The sequence below is a fragment of the Misgurnus anguillicaudatus genome, chromosome 14 (assembly GCF_027580225.2).
Source record: "Misgurnus anguillicaudatus chromosome 14, ASM2758022v2, whole genome shotgun sequence".
In the NCBI taxonomy this organism is placed as follows: domain Eukaryota; kingdom Metazoa; phylum Chordata; class Actinopteri; order Cypriniformes; family Cobitidae; genus Misgurnus; species Misgurnus anguillicaudatus.
In genome coordinates, this window is record NC_073350.2 from 32,521,388 (window position 1) to 32,548,282 (window position 26,895).

Below are 26,895 nucleotides of genomic sequence, written 5' to 3' on the forward strand. Positions count from 1 at the left end.
ACTTAAACATGGAAAAAGTCAGATTTTTATGATATCTCCTCTATATTTCAAAGTGTCTCTTTAAGACTCTTTAAGGAATATGCAGATTATGTTTAACAACAAACAAATTCAAGTCACCGTGGTCTTTTATTCATATAGTCATCATGTGGTGTCACAAATATTTCCCTGAATTGAAGACAAAATGGCTTCTTTTATACAAGTAAAATACATTATACGGTTATTTACATTTGCTTTCTTCTAAAAACTGTACAAAAATGTATTTCTGATATAAACTGTACAAAACAGAAGTAATTTATTTTATGGGACTGATGGTTCTGTAATCTGATCCCTGCGGGACATCACCTAAAAACTTGTTCTAGTTGTGACAAGTGAACACCACATGAACACACATCTCATAATGACACACACATCACTTCTGATACATACTGTACACCTTTAAATAAATTAAAAGTATATCAAAAGAGAGGTCAGGGGTTTGGTGAGATTTACTGTACGGTGGACATAAGAAATTTTGAATGAGCTGTTCTGTAATGTATGATGTAAAGACTCACATTTCACCCCAGTATTAACAAAACACTTTGACTCCTACCCCTGAATTTTTTTTTACTGTACCTTGCTTTCAAATCAACAAATCCTAACAGTCCCCAAAACAGGTTTCATTGCCCTTATGCAAAATATGAAGAGTTTAGATGCAAAACCCTCTAAGTGCATCGGTTTTAAATTTTATGTCAGGCTCTTGTGTTTAGATTCAGTAATTTTGCTTTAATGGCAATGAAAAAGTTATTATTCAGTATTTGAAATGTCCAATTTTCACAAATGTCACTTTATTCATTTCATTGGTATTAAACAAATTTGATTGTCCTTCGCTGCGAAACCCTCTAAGTGCATTCATGTTTTTGTGGCAAAAACCTCCACTTCTAAACAAAATACACTTTGGACTAGCAATAATAAACAGTTGCAAAATCACTAAAGATGCAACTAGAAGCATTGCAAATAATGAACGCAATAATACAAAAGGTATAAATAAAGAAACTGAAACACACATTACGGATGCACATGGCTGCCACATTCATGTTGTATTCAGGTCCAAGTACTCACAAGAGATGCAAATTTAAATGTGATCCACAGTTATTTCACATTCGTCAGTTTCTCCCAACAAACCAGTATTTCTGTGTGGCATGAGGTCGGGATTAAGCAGATTTGAAGTGAAAGTATTTAATAAACGTATATGAACATTTTGACAGAGGTGGCGTTTAGCAGCTTTTGCATCTGAGCTCTTCGTAAATTTTGTTATTTTTCTCTTTGATTTTAAAGTGAAATATAAACTGGACAGGTTCTCGACAGGTTTAGTAAAATTCATGTTATGCCTGCATCCACCAACATTATTTTAAGTTTTACACCAGATCAATACATATCTCAGGTCACATATGTAGTAGAAAAATATGATTTAAAATTAAATTAATACTGACATTCAAATATTCACTTTAGATGGGAAACATTTTCTCAAGTGAAAGATTGTCATCACATCTTCAAGACAATTTTATATGAACTTTTTTGTTTAAATGGGGATGAAAAAATAGGTACAGGCAAAGTAAAGGGAGTCGTACAAAAAAATCGAACACATTGCTTTTGTCTTGTTTTCAGTAAAAATATCCAAAAATTCCCAAATCAAGATGCCCCCTCCCGATGAGCAAAACGACCCAAGAAAACAAGTCCAGCACCTAGACCAAAAAAATCAAATTCAAGTGATTTTCTGCATAAAACAAGCAAAAAAATCTTGAACATTTTTCTTAAACATTAAATCCATGAAAAATAAGCTTAACCCAATGGCAGATTTTTTTGCTTGTTTTATGCACAAAATCACCCAAATTTGATATCCTTAGTCCAAAAACTAGACCTATTTTCCTGGGTCGCTCCGCTCATCAAGAAAAGCATCCCAATTCAAGAATTTTTAGATATTTTTACTGAAAACAAAACAAAAATACTAAGATTTTTTTTCTTGAAAATCATTTTTTGCAGTGCACTCACATAGTTTAACATTAAATAACATCATATTTGTCCCAAATCATTAGCGATTAACATTGGCTGCTATTACGAATATTTTGCATTTTGAAGTAGACCCTATCTGACTACGCTCGCACTATTTAATGTGCACTTCCGTTGTACGATACCTCCGAGTTGTCCTACACTGCAAAAAATGATTTTCAAGAAAAAAAATTCTTATTTTTACTGAAAACAAGACAAAAATACTATCTAAAAATTCTTAAATTAAGATGCTTTCTCTTGATGAGCAAAACAGTCCAATAAAACAAATCCAGTTTTTAGACCAAAAATATAAAATGTAAGTGATTTTGTGCATAAAACAAGCAAAAAAATCTGTCACTGGGGTAAGCTAATTTTTCTAAAAATTTTCTTGAATTTAGCGTTTTAAGAAAATTCAATTTTCTTGAATTTAATGTTTAAGGAAAATGCTCAAGATTTTTTTGCTTACCCCATTGGCAGATTTTTTTGCTTGTTTTATGCACAAAATCACCCAAATATGATATTTTTGGTCTAAAAACTAGACCCACTTTCCTGGGTCGTTTTACTCATCAAGAAAAAGCATCTTAATTTAAGAATTTTTCGATATTTTTACTGAAAACAAGACAAAAATACTAAGAAAATCATTTTTTGCAGTGTAGACGCGTCCGGTGTGCGACCCCCTTAAGTCGAAAGAAGACCAACACAAGACTGAGATGAAGTTGTAAAATAAATATCAGTTAATATTTTTCTTTACACCGTGGACAGTGAAACTGGGTACAAATGAGTTTTTTAGTTTATCTTGTGCATCTATAGATGCTTTTAGGCTTGGTGCTTAAATCTTGCCAGGCATTAGACAAGGGCTCACTTCCCCACAGCCGATGAGATGTAGGCTTCAGTCGGTCGTATTAAATATCATAGAAACGCTGGAGAACACATTCATATAATACACTTTTTTCTAGAAAAACAATAAAAAAGGCAAATTTCTAAAACACAGGGATGAATACGACATCAGTGCCAAATCACAGTCAGATCTTCACAGTTGTTGGGGTCTATAGTCTGCAAACAGTGGAGAAATGATGACTGCAGGTCACATGAATGAAAACTGGACGTCTCCTGTGATGGTATATAATTTGTGTCTTTGGGCAGAGTTATGACGTGGGTGACCGTTTGTCCATCAGGTCCAAAGATGATAGATCAACTGTTTTGGTACTGCGATCAGGTATCTGTGCTGGTGTCATGTGACAAGCATTCTCGTAGAGAGGGGCTGTCAGGCGTGGGAAGGTCTGGAGAGTCGCTTTGAAGAGCAAGTTCCTCTCCTGGTTCCATGGGAGAATTGGTACAACTTACACATCCCTATGATTAGATGGAGCGTATGTAAGAGTCGGCACATGACAGGAAGTTTATAAGTCTAAAACTTTAGCGTGCATTACCTGTGTGTCTATCTCCTGCGGGAGCGTGCGGTGCCGGATCCACGGATGAACCTCAACCAGCTCTTTCTTCTGTTCCTGGGTGAACCAGGGTTGCATGGGCTGCATCAGAAGCAGTTTTTCCCGATCCTCTTGCAGGACCTGCGCCTGATCCCTGGAAGAACATCCGTACACAGAATATAAAACTTGCCGCAGCTTTTTGCATCTCGACACACACCATGGTTTTGACTGAAACATCAAAGTACGACCAGCTCATCTATGCGAACCTGCCCTGGCCTCTATATATAACCACGGGTCTCATTGTGTACCGTCGCCTGAAATCACCTACCTCAGGGTAACACGGATGACAGTGAAATGAGACATTTAGCTTGATCAGAACTACCTCAACGAAAGCCGGGCAGCACTCTCTTTCTCCTGTGGAAAGAGATGCTCAAAATGTCATGTTTCCCTCTGGTTCCTCAGAGGATTGAGCTGGAACCCCGGTTCAGAGAGATAGAGAAAGAAAGATGTTCTTTGGATCTGGGTGAGGGGTCTGATACCTGGGGTTGATCTGATAGGTCATCATGACGGATTCTGGGGTTTGGTTGATCATGTTCCACAGCGGGTTGTCTTCCTGAAGGAGCGGATGCTTCTGGAAGGTCGTACGGTCTCTTTCCTGGACCTCCGCGGACTTCCGTGCTTTTCGCGACGTGTCTGATGAATCGTTGCTGGCGAAGTACTTGCTGCTGTTGCTGCTGCCTGTGAAGCGGGAAAAAGCTGGCCGTCAGTTTGATGACATCACAAGGACCAAGTTACATTTGATCAAAATTTGCATCATTGCATGGGGGAAGATTTCAGATAATAATATCTTTTGGTCATTTTTTGCTTCATATATAGATACAGTATATAAAGTTTATGGTTATGAACATGTTTGGAATGACATAAATGAGAAAATACTAAGTTTTATTTTTAGGGCTACAATTCCTTTAAAACAATTGCTGAAATATAATTGAATGGGAAAAATACACTACCGTTCAAAAGTTTGGAAACACTGGAATAAAGTGTTACTTATGATCAGATCTTTCAATCTGAAGGTGCAAGTTTGAATGTTTAAAAATACTTTTGTAGACTGAAATATGCTTGCCATTATATTAACTCTTTCCCAGCCATTGACGAGTTACCTCGTCAAATAAGGCAAAACATGTCCCTGCCAATGACGCTTTTCTGACGAGTTTTTACGGTAATCTATTATTTCGCTATTATACACTAGATGGCGCTCTTACCCAATTTATAAAAACTGAAGCAAAAACTAATTTTCAACATTCAAATCTCTGTGTATGATTTTAAAGCCATTCTGAATCGGATCTTTTAACAAAATTCCTTTAAAAAAATGCAATAATTTCAGCTTTTAGCTCAAAATTTTGTATTTTTTAAGAAACCTACCCATATTTGAGAGGTTATAAAAAGAAAACAAATGAAGATTGGATAAGACGTTTTTTTTCCCCCCATCTTGTTTGTCTCCGGGAAGGCATTTTATGTAAATTCTTGTTGGCAACTTTTTTTTTAAAGGCTGGTGGGAAATTAGTTAAATTCTAGAGGACTTTTATTTTGAATTTTTTTAATGGAGCAAATAATGATAAAAAAGTAGCCAATAAGAGCCCCTTCAATACTATTTAAAAATAATTTAAAGGTCTCAAAAAGTAAAATTTTGCAAATTCTAGGGCTAGGCAAAGGGTGACTATATTGAAAATGATAAAGTATAATAGTTTTGATTTATTTTGGATGTTTTTAATCACAACTTAATTCTTAAAGTTATATTTGTGCTACTTTATAGTTTTGATAAGTATACTATTATTCTAAAATGTGGAAAAAAGATGAATGAGTGAACTTTTCAACTTTTTAAGTAGCAAAACTACACCTAAAAACAAACAGTGCTAAATAGCACTAATAGTGGCTCTTGGCTCGTAATCACAGAGGAACCACTTCAAGTGCCACACAGCACCGATGAAGTACCTGTGTACCCTGCAAAAAAGGATTTTCAAGAAAACATCTTCTTAGAATATTTGTCCTGTTTTCAGCCAAAACATCTAAAAATTCTTAAATTAAGACGATGAGCTAAACGACCCAAGAAAATAATAAAAAAAAGGAAAAGTTTTAGACCAAAAATATAAAACCCAAGTGAAACAAACAAAAAAAAAACTGCCAATGGGGTAAGCAAAAATCTTGAACATTTTTCTTAAACACTAAAATTCAAGAAAAATTTGTTTACCCCATTGGCAGACCTCTTTGGCTTGTTTTATGCACAAAATCAGGGATGAATCAATTAAATTTGATATTTTTGGTCCAAAAACTAGACTTATTTTCTTGGGTCGTTTTGCTCATCACGAAAAAGCATCTTAATTTACATTTTTTTAGATATTTTTACTAAAAACAAGACAAAAATACCAAGAATTTTTTTTCTTGAAATTCATTTTTTTTATTTGATCCTGTGTAGAACCATATTGTGCTATGTAGAACCATATGTGGTGCTATATGACCCCCGTATGGTTTTTTATAGGTGCTATTTAGCACTAAAAATGGCTCCTCCATGACTACGAGCCAAGAACCACACTTAGTGCCACCCAGCACCGTTTGTTTTAACCCAAACCATATTCTTAACAAAAAATATAGTATTTAATGGTAAACATTTTTAATTGAGTGATTTTAAACAGCACCGGTATGGCTGGTGGAGGTTCCATTAGAACAGAGTCCAGATCCGGACCCCAAAGACCCTCCGGACTCTCCAGAGCCGCTGCCTGAGGCGTTGGATCCGGTTCCTGAGCGGGCGTCCTCCTGTAGGAGCTGGTCTAGCATTTCACTGGAGGTAGAATGAGTGTCCTGGTTACCCGAATCACTGGGAACATCGTCCTGTGTACAGAGACCTCATTCATTATTAAAACACATTGACAAATAATTTATTAAAAAAAAACAGGAAATATAAAAAACATGCGTGATCTCCGACTGATATCTTGATTTGACTTTTATTTTGAAAATTTATATTGTCTATAAAGGAAAAGTAGGCTGTATCTACTTTTCTGTATATGTATTTTGGGTACATTTACATGACAACAGTGTACAAAATTGGAAACATTTTCCTGTGCATTTTTTACATACAAAGAAAGGCATTGTCAAAACAATCACCATTTACACGAATACGCAAAAATGACTAAAAATGCTGCAATATGCATGCCAGGCCAGTAGTTGGCGATGTCACACGTTGACTGGTACAGGTAATACATGCCAAATAGAAATTTTCACGAAGCCTACTACATTTACGAATTCATACGAAATCGCCACCTCATGAAATAGTTGAGTTTTCTCTTAAGATCAGGTTGATTTAATGACAATGGTAACCACTGAACTAGCATTCCCGTCTCACCGCTTTGGCATGGTGTTCATGCAGACTCTCCGGACCGGTGGTGTTTTGTGGTTCTGAGGGTTTGGTCAGCTCTTCCTGAAGCAGGTTGAGCTGGATCGGCGAGCTGGAGCGTGAGCTGGAAAAGAGAGCCGTGGGCTGTGCTGCATCCAAGTCTTCCCCAAACCAAGGTGTTGGTATCGAATCGACCTCTGGGTTGGCACCCTGAGGCCTTCCAACTCCTGTGGTGGAGAACCCTGCGAGATGCCCCTGCAATGGAGACCCCTGTGGCATGGGGGCACCGGGTAGGACGTAGCCTCCCATATTATAGGGGGGCTGGGGAACAAACCCGGGTCCCGCGACAGGCATACCCTGGGGATACATGCTAAAGTTGGGAGGGTAGGTGGGGTAGCCAGGGAGTAGGACGAACATAAAGGGGTTCATGGGTTGGAGGTTCTGGACTCCCTGGTCAGGTTGAACCATCATGGGCATCCCTGACTGCTGCGCAACTGTAAAGTATGGAGTCGTTTGCATGGGGGGCACAAAGCCGATGTTGGATGGCTGAGGCTGAGATGACTCGGAGGAAGGCCACGAGGAATGCGGAGCTCCTGTGGGCCTGGGAAGTGACCAGAAGTTGCCCGGCTGTGAACCATAGCTGTCGGATGAGTCCTCTGGTTTGGGTCGCTTGTGTTTGTTTGGAGGTCGGACACCTGAGCATGGAGAAAAATATGGTGATAGAAGTGCGAAAGGTAATTATGAAAAGGTTTGAATAAATAATGCACACACCTCTGTGATGGGAGTGGGCCATGCTGCTGTTGTCCTGTTCGAGGTATGAGCTGTAGGGACTCTGCAGGATTCGATGTCGGAAACGATCCACAAACTGCTGCTCCTCTTTCTGGGTGTGGGCCGACAGCACCTCCTTCGTGAGTCCCACAACCAATAACTCCTCCTGAGCTGCTGAGGATGTACTGGGGGCGGGGCGTGCAGGGGTGGGGGCGGAGTCTGTTGGCTCGCTCCCCATTGGAGCGTCTTCTAAGGCAGTGACTTCTGGAAAAAGTATGAGTTGTGAAATGTTCTTGTGCTGTCTTATATAAATGCCGCTTTTTGACATCTTATTACCTAATAAATATCTGTGGTGTAACTGGCACTCACCTGACTCGGGTTGTGGCACATGCACTATGGTGCTACTATAACTGCATTGACTGGTGACGGACACCACGCTCATGGCTTCTGTGGACAGCGTGATGTCCGTAAGCGGAGCTCCAACCACCGCAGCTGCCGTGGCCGAACTCGCTGACACCTGACTGTCCAGCACCCTGCCGACCTCGATGGCAGTCTCTGTAACATGAAGAAGTCAGTGTCATGGTCATAATCTGATTGGGTGATTCTCACGAAACCATTGAAACACCACGGCACTAATGATTTTAGCTTTAAAATGTGTAATATAGTAACATTAAAAAACTTCAGAATTAACACAATACTGTGTTCTACACCTTGCACAATGTGTGATTTCAACATAAGAATTTATTATTGTAAATTTTATCTTATTTTCTGCTGAAATTCTCATTACCGCAATGTGTCCGGCTGTGTTTAAACATGCGTTATGTTGTAATTTAATCAAATTAACACAAAAATATTAAGAAAAAAAAATAAATGGATGTTTTGCTAGACTACTTTAGATGACAGAAAAAGTATTTACTGAATATTCATGTTTAATAATAATGAAGAAAAATTAGGAAAATTATGTGTCCATGCCTGATGTTCTCATCCTCCGCAACACTTTTTGAGAACAGTTTAAGCACACATACAGAAATTTAATAAAGTTTGATTTTGAGTGACCAAGCACATGGACCAGTTGCTTAATTTTTCATTTTTTTCACAGTTAATTTGAAATATTGTCTTGTCAGAATGCTTACACGACATTTTGATTATCATTACCGCAACAGATGCTTATTAAATGTTAATTTAATTAAAAGAAGCATAATACTTTGATTTGAAATGCATGTGCAGAATCTCCAAATTATGTTCTTTCATGTTTGTCATGTCATTTTGAAAATATGTCAGTGTTGATGTTTTCTGACTGTTGCGGTAATGAGATTTTTTAGGACTAATTTTTTTAATTATGTTACAAAAAGTGTTAAATGATAAGTAAAAGTTTTTAAATTAATGTTCCTATTTACTCCAGACTTTGTTTTTCAATGTCTGGTGGGAAAAAAGTAAATTTAAGCAATTTTTACATTTTCATGCTTGACATTTTTAAAACCAAGTTTTCGTGAGAATTACCCGATTATTCCTTGTTCAGTTTACTACAGATTGTTTCAGAATCATAACCAATCGTGATGCAAGGAAGGACATGAATGGTTCTTACCATCAGTGTTGGCAGGATCTTCATGTGCGGCTGCTGGTGGTTTATCTTCCTCAGACATGGAGGAAGATGAGGAGGTAGCTATTGACCGAGACTCACTCTTTCGTTTTAGAGCAGATGTGGTACAGCTCTCCAAATATCTGTAGGTAGATGGATAGAAAACACCATAAATACATTATTTTTTTAGGCCATTTTTTATTTTATTTGATAGACATTATGTAAGGAGAGGATAGGAAAGTACAGTGTGGACAGTGGGGTACATGATCAGCAAAGGAGATGTGCGTGTGCACCACTAAACCATCGGCTCTAACAAAAAAAATTTTTAACAGACAGAGCTCTTCATCCTTTTTCGGGCCAAAGACCCCTTAAATGGATAGAGAGGAAGAGCATTAACCCCTCAGTGCATGAAACAAATTAAGACTGGATTTACATATTTTTATGATGGTTACATTAAAATGTTATTTAAGTCAGTCCGGAGTATAAGTCGCATCCGTCAAAAATGCGTTTTGAAGAGGAAAAAACATAGAAGTCGCAGTGGACTATACGTCGCGTTTATTTAGAAAATTATTTCACAAAATCCAAGCCGAACAACAGACATTTAATCTGGAAAGGCAAGTTATTAAACTAAACAATAGCACACAGAACAGCAGGCTGAATAGGTGTCCGTCCGTACATGTTAAAGTAACATTAACAGTTATTTACACGATACACAATAGCATACAGAACATACCTGAATAGGCTAAATTAACACGACAAGCCAAATCAAGTTAAAAAAAGTCCCAAAGTCATTCTGCATCACTGAATCCATTGAATTACATAAATACAGGGGCAGCATAGAGCGGACTCTTTTGTTTTATGCCCAATTTCATTTTTCAAACATTTAAACAATATTTGGAGGACCCCAAGTAATACCACCACAATCCCCCAAGGGTCTCCGTAACCCCCTGTTGAAGACCCATGTTTTACAACAAAACATTGCAGGTTATTTTATGTATACGTATCTTTATGTGGGTTGAAGTCAAAAGACAGTATAGTGACCCATGAATCTGTAACCGAAAATTAAAAAGATAGTTCATTATTGTAAGCTTACAGTTGTGAATTGTGCTAAAGACATAGTTTTCAGTTTTTTATGTATTTGGTCAATCAATTTTTTAACTTAAATCTATGTGTTGCATTAGAGATCTGCACTACCAAATGACCTATAAGACCCAAAGCAAAGAGTGTGGAGCGGAACAAGATTTGATGGGTGTGAGGGGGAGCGGGCGGCAGATGCTCATGTGTGAGGAAAAATGTTTTATATTAAAAGACGAGTGGGCAAAAACATACTAAAAAAGCTATGTATACCTGCAGGATTTTTGTGTGTTTAGCGTGACTTATCACAAGTGTTGCATGCAGGAGCGGAACAAAAATATGTTGTTTTTATGGGAGTGGGTGGGAGCGAGACAGAATCCTGAGGGAGCAGGAGGAGCGGCATGTCTCTATATTCCAGCTTTAAAATGTTTAGTTGTGACCCTAACATTGTTACTCACCTGATGATACTGTCCACACAGTTGATCTGCTGGTAGGAAGGAATGTGCGGTTGTTTTCTGGCCTCCTGTAAAGACTGCTTCAGATGATCTCTGATTCCCAAACTCGGACTGCTGTTGGGCAGACCGCTGCCTCTTGACACTGCTGAAAACACATACTGGCTTATCAAACACAGCTCATCATAATCTGCTTGTCTTTTTCTGAATTAGTTAGTTTGAGTTTAGGTGACTTAAAGTCAAGACATCATCCATAAACATGATTTGTGAGTCCTGTCAAATCGATTCCTGTCGATTATGAAGTTGAAAACTACAACTCCCACAGATACACGCATCATCAAGTTTAGCGAAATCTAGTGATGAAAATTAAAAAAATTTAAGTTATTTTTGTGGCAATTTTTTTGCCTTTATTTTAACAGTGAGTGAGGATAGGACAGGAAAGTACAGGGAGGAGAGATAAAGGAATGGGATCGGCAAATGACCATGAGCCGGGAATCAAACTCGGGGCGCCAAAGGGAAGTGCTGCCTACTTCACTATTGGCTCCAAAAAAATTACATACACCACAAAAAAAGATTTTCTTACTTAGTATTTTTGTCTTGTTTTTAGTAAAAATATATACAAATTCATGGAAAATATACAATTTAAGCCAATTAAATTTAAATCAAGCAAAAAACCTGCAAATGAAATAAGAAAAAAAATCTTGAATTAAGTGTTTATGAAAAAAGTACACAAACATTTTTCCTCTTCCATTGGCAGATTTTTTTTGCTTGATTTAAGCACAAATTCGCTTAAATTTTATATTTTTTGCCTAAAATCTAGACTTATTTAGGTAATTTTGCTCATAAAAAAATACATCTTGATTTAAGAATTTTTAGATATTTCGACTGAAAACAAGAAAAAATACTAAGTAAGAAAGTCAAGAAAAAAATCTTAGTATTAGTAGACCAAAAATATCAGATTTAAGTGATTGTGTGCAAGCAAACAAATCTGTCAATGGGGAAAGCAAAAAAAAAAATTCTTAAACACTAAATTCAAGAAAAAAAATCAAGAAAAATTAGCTGATTTTTTTTGCTTGTTTTATGCACAAAATCACTTACACTTGATATTTTTGGTCAAAAAACTAGACTTATGTTCTTGGGTGGTTTTGCTCATCAAGAAAAAACATATTTGAAGAGTTTCGTTGCAAAACGAGATAACCACCATTTTTTTAATTGTTCAGAAATCTTGTTTTTTGGTTGTGCATTCCAATTAATTTCAATGCAACTGCAGCTGTTTTGTTTTGATTTAAACCTTCATAACTTAAAAAAAACAGCTAAGAAGCACCATAAAACAAAATAATAACATGATAACATAATAATAAACATGTTTTGACAAAAATGTTAAAAAATGGATTTATCTCGTTTTGCAACGAAACTCTTCATTTAAGAATTTTTTGATATTTTTACTGAAAACAAGACTTACATTTTTTTTCTTGAAAATAATTTTTTGCAGTGCAATTGGCGTATGACTGGTGTTTTAGCCATGTTTAAACACTTTGGTGTACATATGCCCCCTTAAGATGAGCTGTGCTGTTATATAGTTTTTGATGCATGCATGTATAAAGAAAGTGTTTTGAAATGCATATCCACACTGCAGTGGCTGGCTGAAGCGGTGTAAGTTTCTGTCTGGAGTCGAGAAACGCTTGCTGACCCCAGTTCTTCACTTTATTGACATCAGCACATATCTGCTGCAATGTCATCTAAAAAAAAAAAAAAAACGCAAATCCATCAAAATACCCCAAAATTAGTACATCCACAAAAGTTATATGAACGATGGTTTGTCGTACTGGTTCTCGGTGTGAATCCTCCCAGAGGTTCCCATTACTGTCGCTGGATGACGCCACACTGATGTAATGCTCATGAGAGCCGTTACTGCCCAAACTTCCGTAGCCACTCGAACCATTGTTATGAACAGGCTAAACATAAAAAGACACGATCGCATCAGTTTAATTTCATCTGTGTTAAATCCGGTGTGGGTTTGTACGATCTCTTACCTGCAGGAAGAGTTTGTAGATCATAGCCTGAAGCTCTTTGACTTCCTCACACATGACCGCCTGTTCAGCTTTATCCCTTGCAGCAAAAACATCCTCATTCAACGGTCCACTGCAGTAAAGATGCATACAAACCAGTTTTATGTTATATAATGTATGTTTGGATAGACCAACATGAATGACACGAACGGTGTTCTTGAGGTGTTGCTTACGTGTGAACTTTGTGCCTGCCGATGATGAAGGCCACCTTGCGGCTCCAAGGGTTAATAAAACTGGACCAGCTGGAGTCCAAAGTAACGTAGTCTCCATTCTGACAGCGGAAGCGGATGGGCGAATGCTCAAATGGAGGCTGACCCGCGTACTTCAGGACTGAGGAAAAGTCAAGATTCAATTTACGGAAAAAGCAATAACAGTTAATTTGGATACAGTTAATTTCATTTAATTGATGCATAACGATTAATCGCAATTAATCTAAAGCAGAATAAAAGTTTCTGTTTAAATCATATACATGTGTGAACTGTGAATAATAATTATGTATTTCTAAATATGCACACATCCATGTGTGTGTATTTATATAAACATAATTATTATTCATAGTTCACACACATACTGTATATGATGTAAACAAAAACTTTTATTCTGCTATAGATTAATCGCGATTAATCGTTATGCATCCCTACATTGCATCGTTTCCTGGACAGAGACTTAAAAATCACTGCGAATAGAAGAGAAGAAAATATTATATGTACTTTTGCGGTGCATGGCCAGCATCAGCAGACGATCATCCGGATGCAAACAGGTCAGCATTGAGGTACCAATCAGATCCTGAGGAAGATAACCGAGCAACGGCACCGCACTGCACACACAAACACACAAGCATGTTTTTTATTACCAACTAACAAGCATAGGAATAGAAAAATAAAATGTTATCTTTTATAGCTAAATTTTTTTTAATGACTTACCGGTCATCCACTTCTAAAAATATACAGCCAGGGGAGTGTGTTGTGCTAAATATCCGCTTGTCCATAGGAATGCGTGGGGCTGGAGACAAACAACAAGAAACAAAATCAATTTCATATAGTGCCACGGTGCAAACAATAAAACAAACTGTATAGCATACTGTACTTCAAATACAGTCAAACTATACTGGAGATGTGAAACACTTACCCTCATATCCTGAGATGATGCGTTCAGCCAGGGCCAGACAGCACGGTTCTGGTTCTCCCCTCGACCCTTGAACTTTCAGCAGGTACGGCGTGATGCGAAACGGACTGTAGCGCATCTCTCCATCTCTGTCTTTCCCTCCTCTGAACAAACAAACAATAATATTAACCTCATGTATACAGACATAGCACGTGTGCAGGTGATACTGAGAAACGCACTGACCTGATTCGACAGAAGAAAGATTTGACCTGGGCGCATTCAAACAAAACTGCAACTGCAGAGAAAGACAGATAACAAATGTAAACGTAAAGTTTTAACAACCAATAACGTCACAAGAATGCAACAAACTCGAGCGACTCACCGCTGTCTGTGCCCACGTGCCAGGGCGGCAAACGTGGCTGCGCGGTGTGCGAGTAAAACACGTTGACGTCCTGGTGGTACAGCAGCTCCACAAACCTTGCAGATTCCAGAAACTTGCGCTTGCAGTGCAGCACGCTGGACGCCTGTTCTGACGCGTAAACAACCTTCCCGGTAGTCAAAGAGAAAACCACCACAAATGTGTCCTGTGAACACCAGAGAACCGTTAGTGAAGATGAGCCCAAAATGAAAATGAGCCCATATTTTATTCACGCTCAAGCCATCCTAGGTGTATATGGTTTTATATATTTAAGTTAAACACAGTTATGGTGCGTTCACACCAGGCGCGAATGAAGCATTAAGCGCGAGTGATTTGCATGTTAAGCAAAGACATGATAGACATCCTGTGGCGCTATTTGCACGAATGACGCAGCGCAAATTCAACGTGCATGAATCGCGCGAGTTGAGAAATCTGAACTTTGATGGATATTCACACCACATTAACCAATTGATGTGATTATCATGTAAGAGTGTAGACAGAAATACAAACAAAATAATTGTCGCTGTTTGTGGACGCACGACGTTATACGACACATTTTCATACTTTAATAAAAACAGGAATAAAAATGATCTTGCTTGGAAGAAAGTGAGTGAGGAGGTCGGACAATCTGGTAAGTTGTAAAAAATTTTCTTTACTCAATTTGAGCTATATATACACATATTGAGACTACAAGCTAGCTAATGCAATTTTCATGTGAGAATGATGCAAAATTCACACGAGAATGACGCAAATTTCACGCAGCAAATGACGCAAATTTTACGTGGCGAATGACGCAAATTTCACGCAGCAAATGACGCAAATTTTACGTGGCGAATGACGCAAATTTCACGTGACGAATTATGCAAATTTCATGGGCAAATGACACAAATTTCACGCGGCGAATGACACAAATCTCACAGGCGAATGACGCAAATTTCATGCAGCAAATTACGCAAATTTTACGCGACGAATGACGCAAATTTCACATGGCGAATGACACAAATTTCACGGGCCGAATGACACAAATTTCACGCGGCAAATGACACAAATTTTACGCGGCAAATGATGCAAATTTCACGCAACGAATTACACACATTTTACGCGGCGAATGACGCAAATTTCACACCGCGAATGACGCAAATTTTACACACCGAATGTCACAAATTTCACGCAGCGAATGACACAAATTTTACGCGCGAATGACGCAAATTTCATGCAGTGAATTACGCACATTTTACATGACAAATGACGGAAATTTCATGAGCAAATGACAAAAATTTCAACAGTGAATGACGCAAATTTTACGTGACAAATGACGCAAATTTCATGGGCAAATGACACACATTTCACACAGTGAATGACGCAAATTTTACACACCGAATGACGCAAATTTCACGGGGCTAATGACACAAATTTCACACGGCGTATGACACAAATTTTACGCGGCGAATGCCGAAAATTTCACGCGGTGAATTACGCACATTTTACGCGCCGAATGACGCACATTTTACGCGACAAATGCCGCAAATTTCATGGGCAAATGACACAAATTTCACACAGTGAATGACGCAAATTTCACGCAGCGAATGACACTAATTTTACGCGATGAATTACGCAAATTGTACATGACAAATGACGCAAATTTCATGAGCAAATGACACAAATTTCACACAGTGAATGACGCAAATTTCACGCGACGGATGACACAAAGTGTACGCGACGAATGACGCAATTTTTACAGGCGAATGACGCGAATTTCACGAGCGAATGACGCACATTTCACGCACCAATGACGCAAAATGGACATGTGAATGATGCAAATTTATTCGCTTTATTTGCCTCTGGTGTGAATGCACAGATAAAGTTATTTTTAAATAATATCCTGTCTCTTTTCAGCTTTATAATGGCATTAGATTCAAAGCTCCAAAAAGCACACCCATCAATCAAAACTAATCCATACAGTTTTTTGTGATAAAGTGATGGGTTTTTGTATAAAGTTATGAAGTCTAAAATATAAACTTTTCCTTACAAATCCCATGGCTTCACCTCAGAAGAAATTTTATAACTGTATGGGGATTAGTTTTTGATGACCTTTTGGAGTTTTAAAAGTGGGGCACTATCCAGTGCCATTATAAATCTGAAAAGAGCCAGGATCATATTTAATATAAGTAAAACTGTGTTTGGCTTAAAGAAGAAAGTCATATAAACCTATGATGGTTTAAGGGTGAGTAAAATATAGGCAAATTTTTATTTTTGGATTAGAAAACCCCAAAACACCATTTAAGGGTATCAGAGTAAAGGCAGCAGGTATGTACCGCGTTTTTCAGCGTGTGTTCTGATGTGATCCTCTCCATCTCTTCTAGTGTGCACACAGTCGCGTCTCTCCTCTCCTCCACACCCCTGCTCATCAGTAAGTTGTAGTACTCGCTGTTTGCTGCAGGAGGCAGTAAAGAGAACAGAACCGACTGAGCATGTGACCGTACCAGACACTGTTTGGACAGAACAACAGATGAGCTGATTCACAAATGCATTAAATCATAGAGAGACTACTATTTTCTAATGTCCAAAGTTAGACATTTATACAAATCCAAGTTGAGAAATAGTTTAAAATATTAAAATTAATCGGCAGAGATTTACAGCAGCAAATCTAAGGCAGAATTGGACGTTGGCTCATTTACATGTGGAAACCTGAAACTTAGCCAGGCAGAAACGTGTGATGAAGATACACATTTTGTATAGGTTCTGTCTGATAAAAACATAAAAATAAGCCACATTTTTATTGTGCTATAACTTTTACACATGTAAGCTATTGTATGGAGTTACATACTGACTGATTTTGCCATCAAGCAAAGTTAACTAAAGCATCCAACAAAAATGTTAATGTTTAAAACAGTCGGAAAAGTAAAGTTTGGGCCTACAGCCGAAAGCAGATCACAGCACCACATTCCAGTGGTATTGAATGTCAAAATCATTCAACATTATGACGCACAGGATGACATCATCCAAAAAACTTCGGCACCTGCCGACGTCTCCTCAAAAGAGCTTTACATTAAAAATACATTTAATACAGTAATAACAAAACAAGAGGAAATAGACATGTGCACACAAGTAAACACAGATCCAGAAGGGTTTTTACTACATGTGAGTGACTGGTGAAACGGATCCGCCCATCCTGCAGAAACTGTTACATAACCAAAGACTTTCTACTGTAGATCTTAATCTGACTCTCTAATGCCATTCACTACACCAACCTATTGCTTTGAGTTCATGTGCAAAACTACTTTAATGATTGAATTGGTGGTGGTTTGGCTGCACAACTAGCTGACAAGTCAGTCCAAAGGAATCGGGCTCGTTATAGTCGTGCGTAGGTCCTGTCAATGTAAAAGAAGCTTGGCAAGTTAACCCACAAACGAAGAAGAAACAGCAACTTGTTGTGTATGTTTTGAGAAGACCAGCAATGTTGGAAGTAAATAAACAGCGACTTTTGTTGCAGTTTGAGTTAAATACCTCCTCAACTTGGCGCATCTTTGTTTTCACCATCGCAAACGGAAATGCCTATGACGCAGTTTTTTTTAACTGACGGGTGGGGTTCTGGTGGACCAATCACGGCGCTTGCGGTCCGCGTAGATTTGACGCGCTGTTAAAATGTTTGCGAGGTGCACGTCAGGCTACGCAGAGCTATACGCGCACAACTATAAATTAAGGATAAAAATGAAAGTTTAAAGGATTACGCCACTTTGATAAAAAAAATCCTAATAATTTACTCCCAAGTCATCCAAGATGTTTATGTCTTTTGCTTCTTCAGTCGAAAATAAATTTTCGTTTTTTTGGGAAAAACATTCCAGGATTTTTGTGTTATATAGTGGATTTTTTAACGGTTTGCAGTTTCAATGCGGCTTCAAAGGGGTCTAAACAATCCCAACAGATGCATAAGGGTCTTATCTAGCGAAACAATCGGCATTTTTGCCAATAAAATAAAAAGATGTACTTTTAACTCACAACTTTTTGTCTTGCACTAGCGATGAGACGTGCAAGCGCGAACTTATTATTACACAATAACGTTAAAATGTCACGCATTACATATGTGAAATGCACACTTACAGACCAATTTAAACAATAAACTGTCACAAAGACATTAATTAGTATCATTCCACATACAACAACACTGAAGCAAGTCCTCTTTCACTATATGACACTAGAGCCATAGATGCACATACGTAATGCACTAGCGTATCACAAGGCTAGTGCAAGGCAAGAAGTTGTGGTTCAAAAGTACATATTTCTACTTTTTGGGCAAAAATGACCATCGTTTCACTAGATAAGACCCTCATGCCTCGGTTGGGATCGTTTAGAGCTCTTTGAAGCTTCATTGCAAACCATTGAGGTCCACTAAAGTCCACTATATGGAGAAAAATCTGGGAATGTTTTCCTCAAAAACGTAATTTATTTTCGACTGAAGAAAGAAAGACATAAACACCTTGGATGACATGGGGGGGAGTAAAATATTGGGATTTCTTTCATGAAAGTGGAGTAATCCTTTAAAACCAACCACAATTACCTAAAATGAACCTTGGAGTTCTTCGGGTTACGATCCAAACAGAGGGGAGGGAATGGGGAAAACTTGACAAAAACCATAACTGGTATGTTTTAAAATCAGAAAACAAGAGGGACACCTTGGATGGGGTCAGGAAAAGGAGGAATTTAAATGTCCAATATGGTTTTGAGTTGTGGTGGTTAGGGTTTGGGTTTTCCACATTTGGTTGCACCTTAACGCAGCTTTTTGAATGATGGGCTACTTTTTAACTCTTTTCTCACCATTGACGAGTTATCTGGTCAACAATTCCAGAAATCAATTCCCTGCCATTGATGAGTTTTTAAGGCAATCCATATTTTTGCTATCATCCACTAGGTGGCGCTTTTACCCGACTTATAAAACACTAAAGCATCCACTGATCCAAAAACAGTAAAAACTCTGTGTATGTTTTGATCATCACTCGAAATCTGATCTCTAACAAAAGTCCTTTTCAAAAATGCAATTATCTCAGCTTTTTGCTCAAAATTTGGGATTTTTTAAAGAAACCTACTCATATTTGAGAGGGTATAAAAAAGGATATAATATGTAACGGATAATGCAGAGGGAGCCGGTAGTTATCGGGAAATAAGCCCCGACAGTGTGATCAGGACACGACACGAAGCCGAGGGTCTTGTATCACACTGAAGGGGCTTATTTACCCGATAACTACCGGCTGCCTCTACATTATCCGGCTTATTACACGGCTACTTGCCACATAAGAAAAAAAACTGGACATGAATATGAATTTGAAACATTTTATTGGCATATTTGTTTTAAATTAACATTTTTATACTTCCGCAAAACTTTGCACAGATGCATAAAATGATCGTAATACCTTATTAAGATCCTCTGCTTCATACTTGTTTGTCTCCATTTTTTTTCTCTTTTAGCCAGTCTTTGAGAAGTTTTAATGCCCATTCTGTATTTTTTGTGTGTTGGCTTCGTAGCTGTCATGCTCTATTTTGTCAAGTTCAGTCTCAGTAAGCTCTCCGTTTCTTGTTGTTGTTCGCTCTTCTATCCACTGTTTAAATGTTTTGTTTTTTCCGTACATGTTAAAATTAATGTCAAAATTTTCCATTCTTAATTGTGGTTGTCCAGTGTTTGTCACAAGATGGCGCCAAACAGTATTCTTTGTTGGTGCGGAGGGATTTAAAACATACAAGTAGCACCGGCTATGCGTTATTACTCTGGAGCGGTTATTATTTGAAAAGAACGAACCTGCAAATGTCTCAACTGACCAATCAGAATCAAGCATTCCAAAGAGCCGTGTAATAAGATATGATAAAATTATAAGCCAAATCTTTTTTTCTTGGAAAGCATAGGGTCTGTTCTTTTTATTTGATATATTGCATGATTATATATTTAAAGAAAGACAACCTTTTTCTGGAAGACATTAAACTTTTGTGAAAATCATGAAAAATGCTGTCGCTGGCTGGCAACTTTTTTTTAAACGCTGGTGGGGAAAGAGTTAAAATACGGATATGATAGGAAAAACTAAACAAAAGAGTCCACCATTATTACACTACTCTGTGTGTGTGTGTGTTTACCTTGGACTTGTTTGACGCAGTTTAGTGCATAGTGCAGAGCTTCGACAGTACTGGGTTTACTGCGCATCCTCTTCTCAGACGGCAGACGCTTCTTCATCTCCTGGACCGTCTGCATCATCTCTCTGTGCGTCTGCTCACGGCCGTGTTCTGTCTGCTCACTGCACACGCACATAAACACATGTATGACTTCATATCTTCTTTAGATTCACATTAATAGAAGACTATAGACTTATGCACATTTCTGCATCTTTTTATATGAAGTTTGACATTAGAGTGAGGGTTTGCTTCTCTTTTTTTCATTTATTGATGTACTGGGCAGATGCTTTTATCCAAAGTGCATTCAAGCTATACATTATATTAACATCTTTCTTCTCTGAGGATTGAACCTATGATCTTTATTAGTAACTCCACATATATTTGAAAACATACTTGGTCACATAAAATTGATTAAATTAAATATCAAAGCAAATGATGGTGTTAGTTTACCTGCACTCTGTATGATGAGAGCTGTGGGAACTGGATGATGAGGAACCAGTAGCAGATTTTGAGCTGATGTTAAAGAAAAGAGAAGAACTTAAATGAACCAGGAGTCCATGTTAGTTTAGTCCTTACAAACCTGATAGAGACTTCATCTATAATGTCAGTTATTACCATTAGGAGAAAAAAACTCCTGTATCTGCACTAGGCAATCCGTGTATACCTCTTGGTGCTCCCTGATCCCGTGGTGCTTCCGGGGCTGCAATTGGCCGAGGATGAGCGATGATGTCGTGATCCACCGATGCTGTCATTACAGCTGCTGGAGTCATGACCGCTGTTCATATCCACATCATCCTGCACCTGCTGCCCTCCTGAACGTTCGCCTCCACGCCGTTCATCGCCATCCTCCTCCTCTCCTGAGCCGGGTCCACTGGTGCTCGGGTCCTGCCCGATGTTCGTTTGGTCCGCTTGCCCTGCCTGCTCGCTGGAGCCTGGAGAAGAGTTTTCCTCTTCTCCATCGGGAAAGTCGTCTTCTCCTGGCATTCCCCCACCTGCTGTCCTCTATTGACCCTGCGCTCCTAAATCTAGATGCTCCTGCGGTTTGGTCCACATTAACAATGTTCATCTGAAGCAAAATCCATGCGTATCATCTTACCTTTTTTTTTTAGGATAAATCTGAACGGGTATTACGTACAGTTTTCCATGGCGATGGAGTTTGCGGAGCACTGGAAGAGAAACACAAAAAATATTAAAAACGTAATGTCGAAACAAATATACTTTTTGGAGAACGCAAATATTTAATGAAAAATAAGTCAAGTCTGTTATAGGGTTGGGCGATGTTGACAAAAATTCATCTCTCATTTTGAGATGAATGCCGATACACGATAAAGTAAAATAAATGTTTACATGCAAGTCAAAGCCTCATGCGAGGTGTCACAATTACCTTTACAGGATTACCTAAACAATCTTGACAAACTATATATGATAGAAAACCTCTAATGCTACGTACACACCAAACACGGGGCATCGCGTTACTCACAGGATTTAACTTCGTGTCATGCTAATTTTTCCCTCGAGTTGAATATTTTCAACTTGAGCGAAAACGCGTTTGAGGCGAATAGTGCGTGTTTTGGGGCAAACACGCTGCCCATATCGCGTCATTCGCATCGCGACAAGCAAGGATGCGTCTGATTGCGTCTTCGCATTGACTTTGTATGTAATCTACTCACGCAAATCATTGAACTCGCGTCTGATGTGAACCCACAGTAAGAGTGTACTTTTTGGGAAAAAACTGATGTAGTGAGATTCACTTTCTAAAGGTAACAGGTGGGCCCAATTTGTTTTTATCTTTTTGATAACACTAAAACCCTACTCTAAATCTTAAAAAAACATTGAAAAACTATATATCACTGGAAAGCTCTCAGAATGTAGTTTTTATATTTCAAGGACATCTTTTTTTGTTAAATGATCCCCCAATAGAAATGCATATTAATTATTATATATTCATAACACCATATCCTATTATAAATCTTCAAAAATGTTGACAAACTATATATCATTGGAAAGCATTGCAAAACCTTTTAGCAGTAATAATAATGCAGTGACCGTAATTTATTAATTTGTGAGTATGCAGCAAACCGTTGACACCTAGTGGCCGTTGTTGGTAAAAAAAATATTTGTATGATTTTAACTTGAAATTTGAATCACAACTAAACTTATGTCTTAAATTAAAAATTAATTAAAATTAAATTTTGTAGCATTTCTGATGTGAAATATTTTCATTTTTATAATTTTATGTATAAATATAAGAATATTTTAATTTAATATTTTCACCTCCAGACACTTCCGTGAAAAACTTTAAAGTTTCTTCTTTAACCAAGAATCTAGACCAAAAAAATGCCAGAGTTATATTAATTAAAAGCTGTAAATCAACTTTTCAGCCCCCCACTTAAAAAGGGCTGTGCCAGTTAAATGGTTTAAAACAGCGTGTGATAATACATAAAACTTAAAGACATGGTTTCCCTCCCTGTTTGATAATATACAGCGGCACAACATGCAAGCTGGTTGGAAAGTTAACGTCTGACCTCAGTTTACATTCCTGGCAATGCTTTTGTTGCACAAAATAAGGGTCATATCAAACCATACTGATTTATCTACAAAACTCAATATACTGCCCACCCTACTGAATAGATCAGCTAAAACCAAATTAAGATGATTGGCTGATCTCAGTTGGTTAGCAGGTTGGTTTTAGAGGGGTTTTGACACTTTTTTGCTGGACTTAGATGGTCAGGCTGGTCCCAACAGCTAGATTGACTAGGCTGGAAGTTTGCTTGCCTAGACTTGTTGGCTGGTCTTAACTGGTTTAAATGGAAGTAGTTAAGTTGGTAAAAAAAGTGTCCAAAAACCTCTCTAAAACCAGCCTGCTACACCAGCTTAATAATTTAAAACCTGCAAACCAGCTTAGGCTTTCAGTTTGGCAGTGCTGGTCTGCTAACCGATACAATAATAAACAAAAACATTTGATTCTGGCACACAGTACAACATGCCCAAGAGTGAATATCATCATATCACTTTTCATGCTTAAAAACAAAACAACAGGCTGATGGTATCATCCACAGGCAGAAAAACAGCGATGACTCAAAGCATATTACATAACCGTCTGACTCTATTCAGCAAGCTGAATGTATACGTGTATGTGTACGTGTATGTGTACGTGTGCACGCGTGTGTGAATCAGGAAGATCAGACTTTTTTCAACATCTTACATAATCAGTTCTCCTGTCAATAGGTCCTGATGGTTAAAAACACACACTTGTTGATGTCTTATACTTAATTCATTTAGCAGGTGCTTGAACTAACCACTTTCAGATCAGATTTCTACATGTTGTTGTGAGTGCAAAACGTGCAACCACAATTTTAGGTTGCTGTGGGTGGTTTCCACGTTGCTGTTATGCTGTTGCTAAGGTGAGTGCTTTTGGGGTTACAGTGTGACTGTATGTGGTTGCTAAGGCGTTAAGAATGCATTGCTGGATGGTTGGTGGCATGTTGCTAAATGTTCACTAGTTTCCGTCTAAAAGTCCCACACAGGTGAATAAACGTCTGATGCATAACACACACAAAACAAAGAGTCATCTGCTTGGTTAAATTCCACTGGATTTCCATAAGACCCAGTAATATCAAATTAAACTATTCCTAAACATGAACAAAGCAACTGTGACTGGTTGCTTTACTTGTCAATCAGAGGACTTACTGGGCCGCCATTGGCCAATGAAAGCGGCTATGTATCTCCTGCCGTCAGTATTAAAGTCTGGCTACTCTTGACCCAAACACACACAGGTGGGATACTATTTAAATCCAGTTGTGCTTATTGCCTTGTTACACAGGATTTGCCAAAAATAAACCTAAAGATCAGGTCACATCTGCGCATACAAGGGTAAAGACCCGGCTGCGTAAATTCTGTCTGGTCTTAAAATAGGTACTACAGAGCAGCAGTAGGTCGGGTAATAAATCTTTAAAGGGATAGTTCACACAAAAATAAATCTGTCAAAAGAAAATATTTTGATCATTGATGGTGAGCACACAACTGTTTATTACTGACTTCTGTAATAGGAAAAACAAATACTACGGAAGTCAGTACCTCACCTGTGACATGTAAAACAACCAATCAGCTTGTTTTGTTCATGTTTAGATATATCATCACGTGTCTTCTGGTTTCAACAAACAGGCAAAGTGAAACTATTGAATTATGTAAATTATACACCTCCTATATAATCATCTGTATTATCTAAAGTTGGCAAATAACTCAATGTAAAGTGAGAACATTCAACAGCTTTTTGTTGTTTAGTTCTCATAAATCAAACACTGTTTCCTGCTGTATGATGTAATACGTGTTTACATGTGACAAGAACTCATGTGATTTTTTTTGTTGTGGTATCGCAACACTAAAAAACGAAAGCTTATATCTATAATAGACTCAATATCTAAGTTATTATGGGATTACAGTGTTTGTATCACACTGGCCTACAAGCAAGTTTTACTGTCTGTATGCAAGCCTTGACACACAGCAATATCATATGACATATTTTAGAGAAGAGCAAAACTACAATAATTAGTATTATTTACTACAGAAATGTACCTTATTTTTCCTGGTCTGGAAAATAAAAAATTTAAATAATTTCATAGTTCCAACCGAAAATCTTTTCTGTTTTTTTTCATAGGGTACCCTGTTTGATTCAGACATTACTGCAGTATATACAGCACACAAACAGGTGGTTAATATTCACAAAACAAGATCCCATGATAAACACTAAACTTCTAAGTGCTCAAGAATGATTTTGAGAAAGCTGCATATAAGGAATGAAACTCTCATTTAAAAATGCAATAATTTTGGACAAACATAGCATAATAATAAAGCATCCTAACATCCAGCCATAATGTAGCCCAATATCCCTTTGATTTAAATTTTGTTATTATAAAATAATTGTAACATGCTTTTCTTTTTAACATAAAGCTGTTTATTTTAATTTTGTATTACTGTTATTTTATTATAGCAGTGTTCATGTTTGTACTTTCATTTTATTATGCAATAAAACAAGCATAACTCATGTAACATCCGCACACACGAGCCAATGTTACCTTGTGTCACTAACGCGCATGCACATGCACCGACACGAGTCTGCGGAGACAAAGATGTGTCCTTAAATCACCCGAAAGAACCCATGTATCTTACATACAACGTCCAATATTACTATAAATGTATAACTATAAATGTATAAATAAATAATAACAACATTATAAACATAAGTTAGATGGGCGGTACGGAAGCGCTGATTACCATTCATAAGGCGTGAAATTTAAAAAACAAACAAACACACAAACACTCCAACAAACCATTTTATATTTAATGAAGCACAGGTGCATGTGATACAAATGTGATAGAGAGCATTATTAATGTAATTGAAGTGTAATATACCTTCATTCACAGCAGTGAGATAGATTAGAAGTTCATAAGCTCTTCGTGCGTTCGTGAACTTCTTCCTGTGCTTCTTGTTTTTTAAACCTCCACTGAAGATCATTACAACATTATATCCACAGTTCCAGTCTTAAAAACAATTTACGGTGTTTTTTTAATTCATGTTAATATTCGCCATCACTTGCTCCAGTTTCGCATGTGTCCCTCCATTATTCCGCCGGAGCGCAACACATCATTCCAACGTGAGCTCGGCTGGACGGAGCCACACCCACTCTATGCCCATTGGCGAGTTTCCGCCCATCGACGCGCTCTGATTGGTCGATGCGCGGCCAATGTTGTTGCTGCTGCTGAACTCACGTGTATCCCCATGTTACACAACGGCTCGATGAAAACAATGGCGTAACGGTGGAGACCGCGAGTTTTAACGACGTGTTTTAACGTTTATTTAGGAAGGGATTTGGGTGACACTGTTCGTAGGCATGTATGCATGCATTTTGGCCTTTGACAAATGTGTGTTTGAACAAATATTTATATTTTGTAAGCCGCTTACGGTGCTGAGTGACGCCATGCGTTACGTCATTGACCGGGGTGCGAAAGTAGATCAGGAGGTGAATCGCTGTAAATTATGTCTGGGTTGTTCAGACTCGTTTAATTGGAGCGCAGGGCTGTCTGGAAGTTTTTCCTGTATGTACAAAGTACAAATTAGATCTCAAATGAAAAAATAGTGTAGTGATCTACATCAGTGGTTCCCAAACTTTTTCAGCGTGTGGCCCCCCTTGTGTACGGTGCATTCCTTCACGGCCCCCCAAAGAAAATTTGTGACAAAAAACTGTTCTAAAACTCAACCTTTTAATAAAAAAAAATTAAATTATACAAAAAAGTAGTGCTTTTGGTTAGTAGCCTTATTTTTTTATTTAATTAAAAAATTCATGATAAATTAATGCATTTCATAAAATGTCATAAAACTGGGGCCCCCCTGGCACCATCTCGCGGCCCCGGCCCCCAGTTTGAAAACCACTGATCTAC

The 26,895-nt window shown here is 37.9% G+C and overlaps 1 protein-coding gene across 3 annotated transcripts; it reads right to left on the minus strand.

The window, feature by feature from the left end:
• Positions 1–107: 107 nt before the first annotated feature.
• Positions 108–26,121, minus strand: per3 (period circadian clock 3). Of its 3 annotated transcripts, XM_055183938.2 has the most exons (24): positions 25,870–26,121; positions 21,593–21,623; positions 21,122–21,492; positions 20,908–20,970; positions 20,422–20,579; positions 16,617–16,735; positions 14,266–14,467; positions 14,127–14,178; positions 13,908–14,047; positions 13,703–13,781; positions 13,490–13,596; positions 12,953–13,109; positions 12,744–12,852; positions 12,537–12,665; positions 12,341–12,449; positions 10,717–10,858; positions 9,191–9,327; positions 7,975–8,160; positions 7,609–7,869; positions 6,847–7,532; positions 6,143–6,335; positions 3,989–4,187; positions 3,453–3,603; positions 108–3,375 (listed from the first exon to the last, which is right to left on the minus strand). In XM_055183938.2, the coding sequence occupies exons 3-24, from the start codon at positions 21,439–21,441 to the stop codon at positions 3,238–3,240; spliced, it is 3,837 nt and encodes a 1,278-aa protein (XP_055039913.2). In that variant the 5' UTR covers positions 21,442–21,492; positions 21,593–21,623; positions 25,870–26,121; the 3' UTR covers positions 108–3,237. The 3 variants fall into 3 exon arrangements, with proteins under 3 accessions (XP_055039913.2, XP_073732456.1, XP_055039916.2); XM_073876355.1 differs by having other exon boundaries at positions 10,717–10,852; positions 12,338–12,449; positions 21,122–21,623; XM_055183941.2 differs by lacking the exons at positions 20,908–20,970; positions 21,122–21,492; positions 21,593–21,623; positions 25,870–26,121 and having other exon boundaries at positions 16,617–16,790; positions 20,422–20,560.
• Between the last annotated feature and the right edge of the window lie 774 nt (positions 26,122–26,895).

Excerpts from the sequence above, each read along its gene's own strand:
- per3 (XM_055183938.2), bottom strand. The coding sequence starts at position 21,441 with ATGCCAGGAGAAGACGACTTTCCCGATGGAGAAGAGGAAAACTCTTCT. Across the intron at positions 14,179-14,265 it reads GCACGTGGGCACAGACAGCG|TTGCAGTTTTGTTTGAATGC; the intron begins GTGAGTCGCTCG and ends CTTTCTCTGCAG. Across the intron at positions 9,328-10,716 it reads TGTGTGGACAGTATCATCAG|ATATTTGGAGAGCTGTACCA; the intron begins GTGAGTAACAAT and ends ATCTACCTACAG.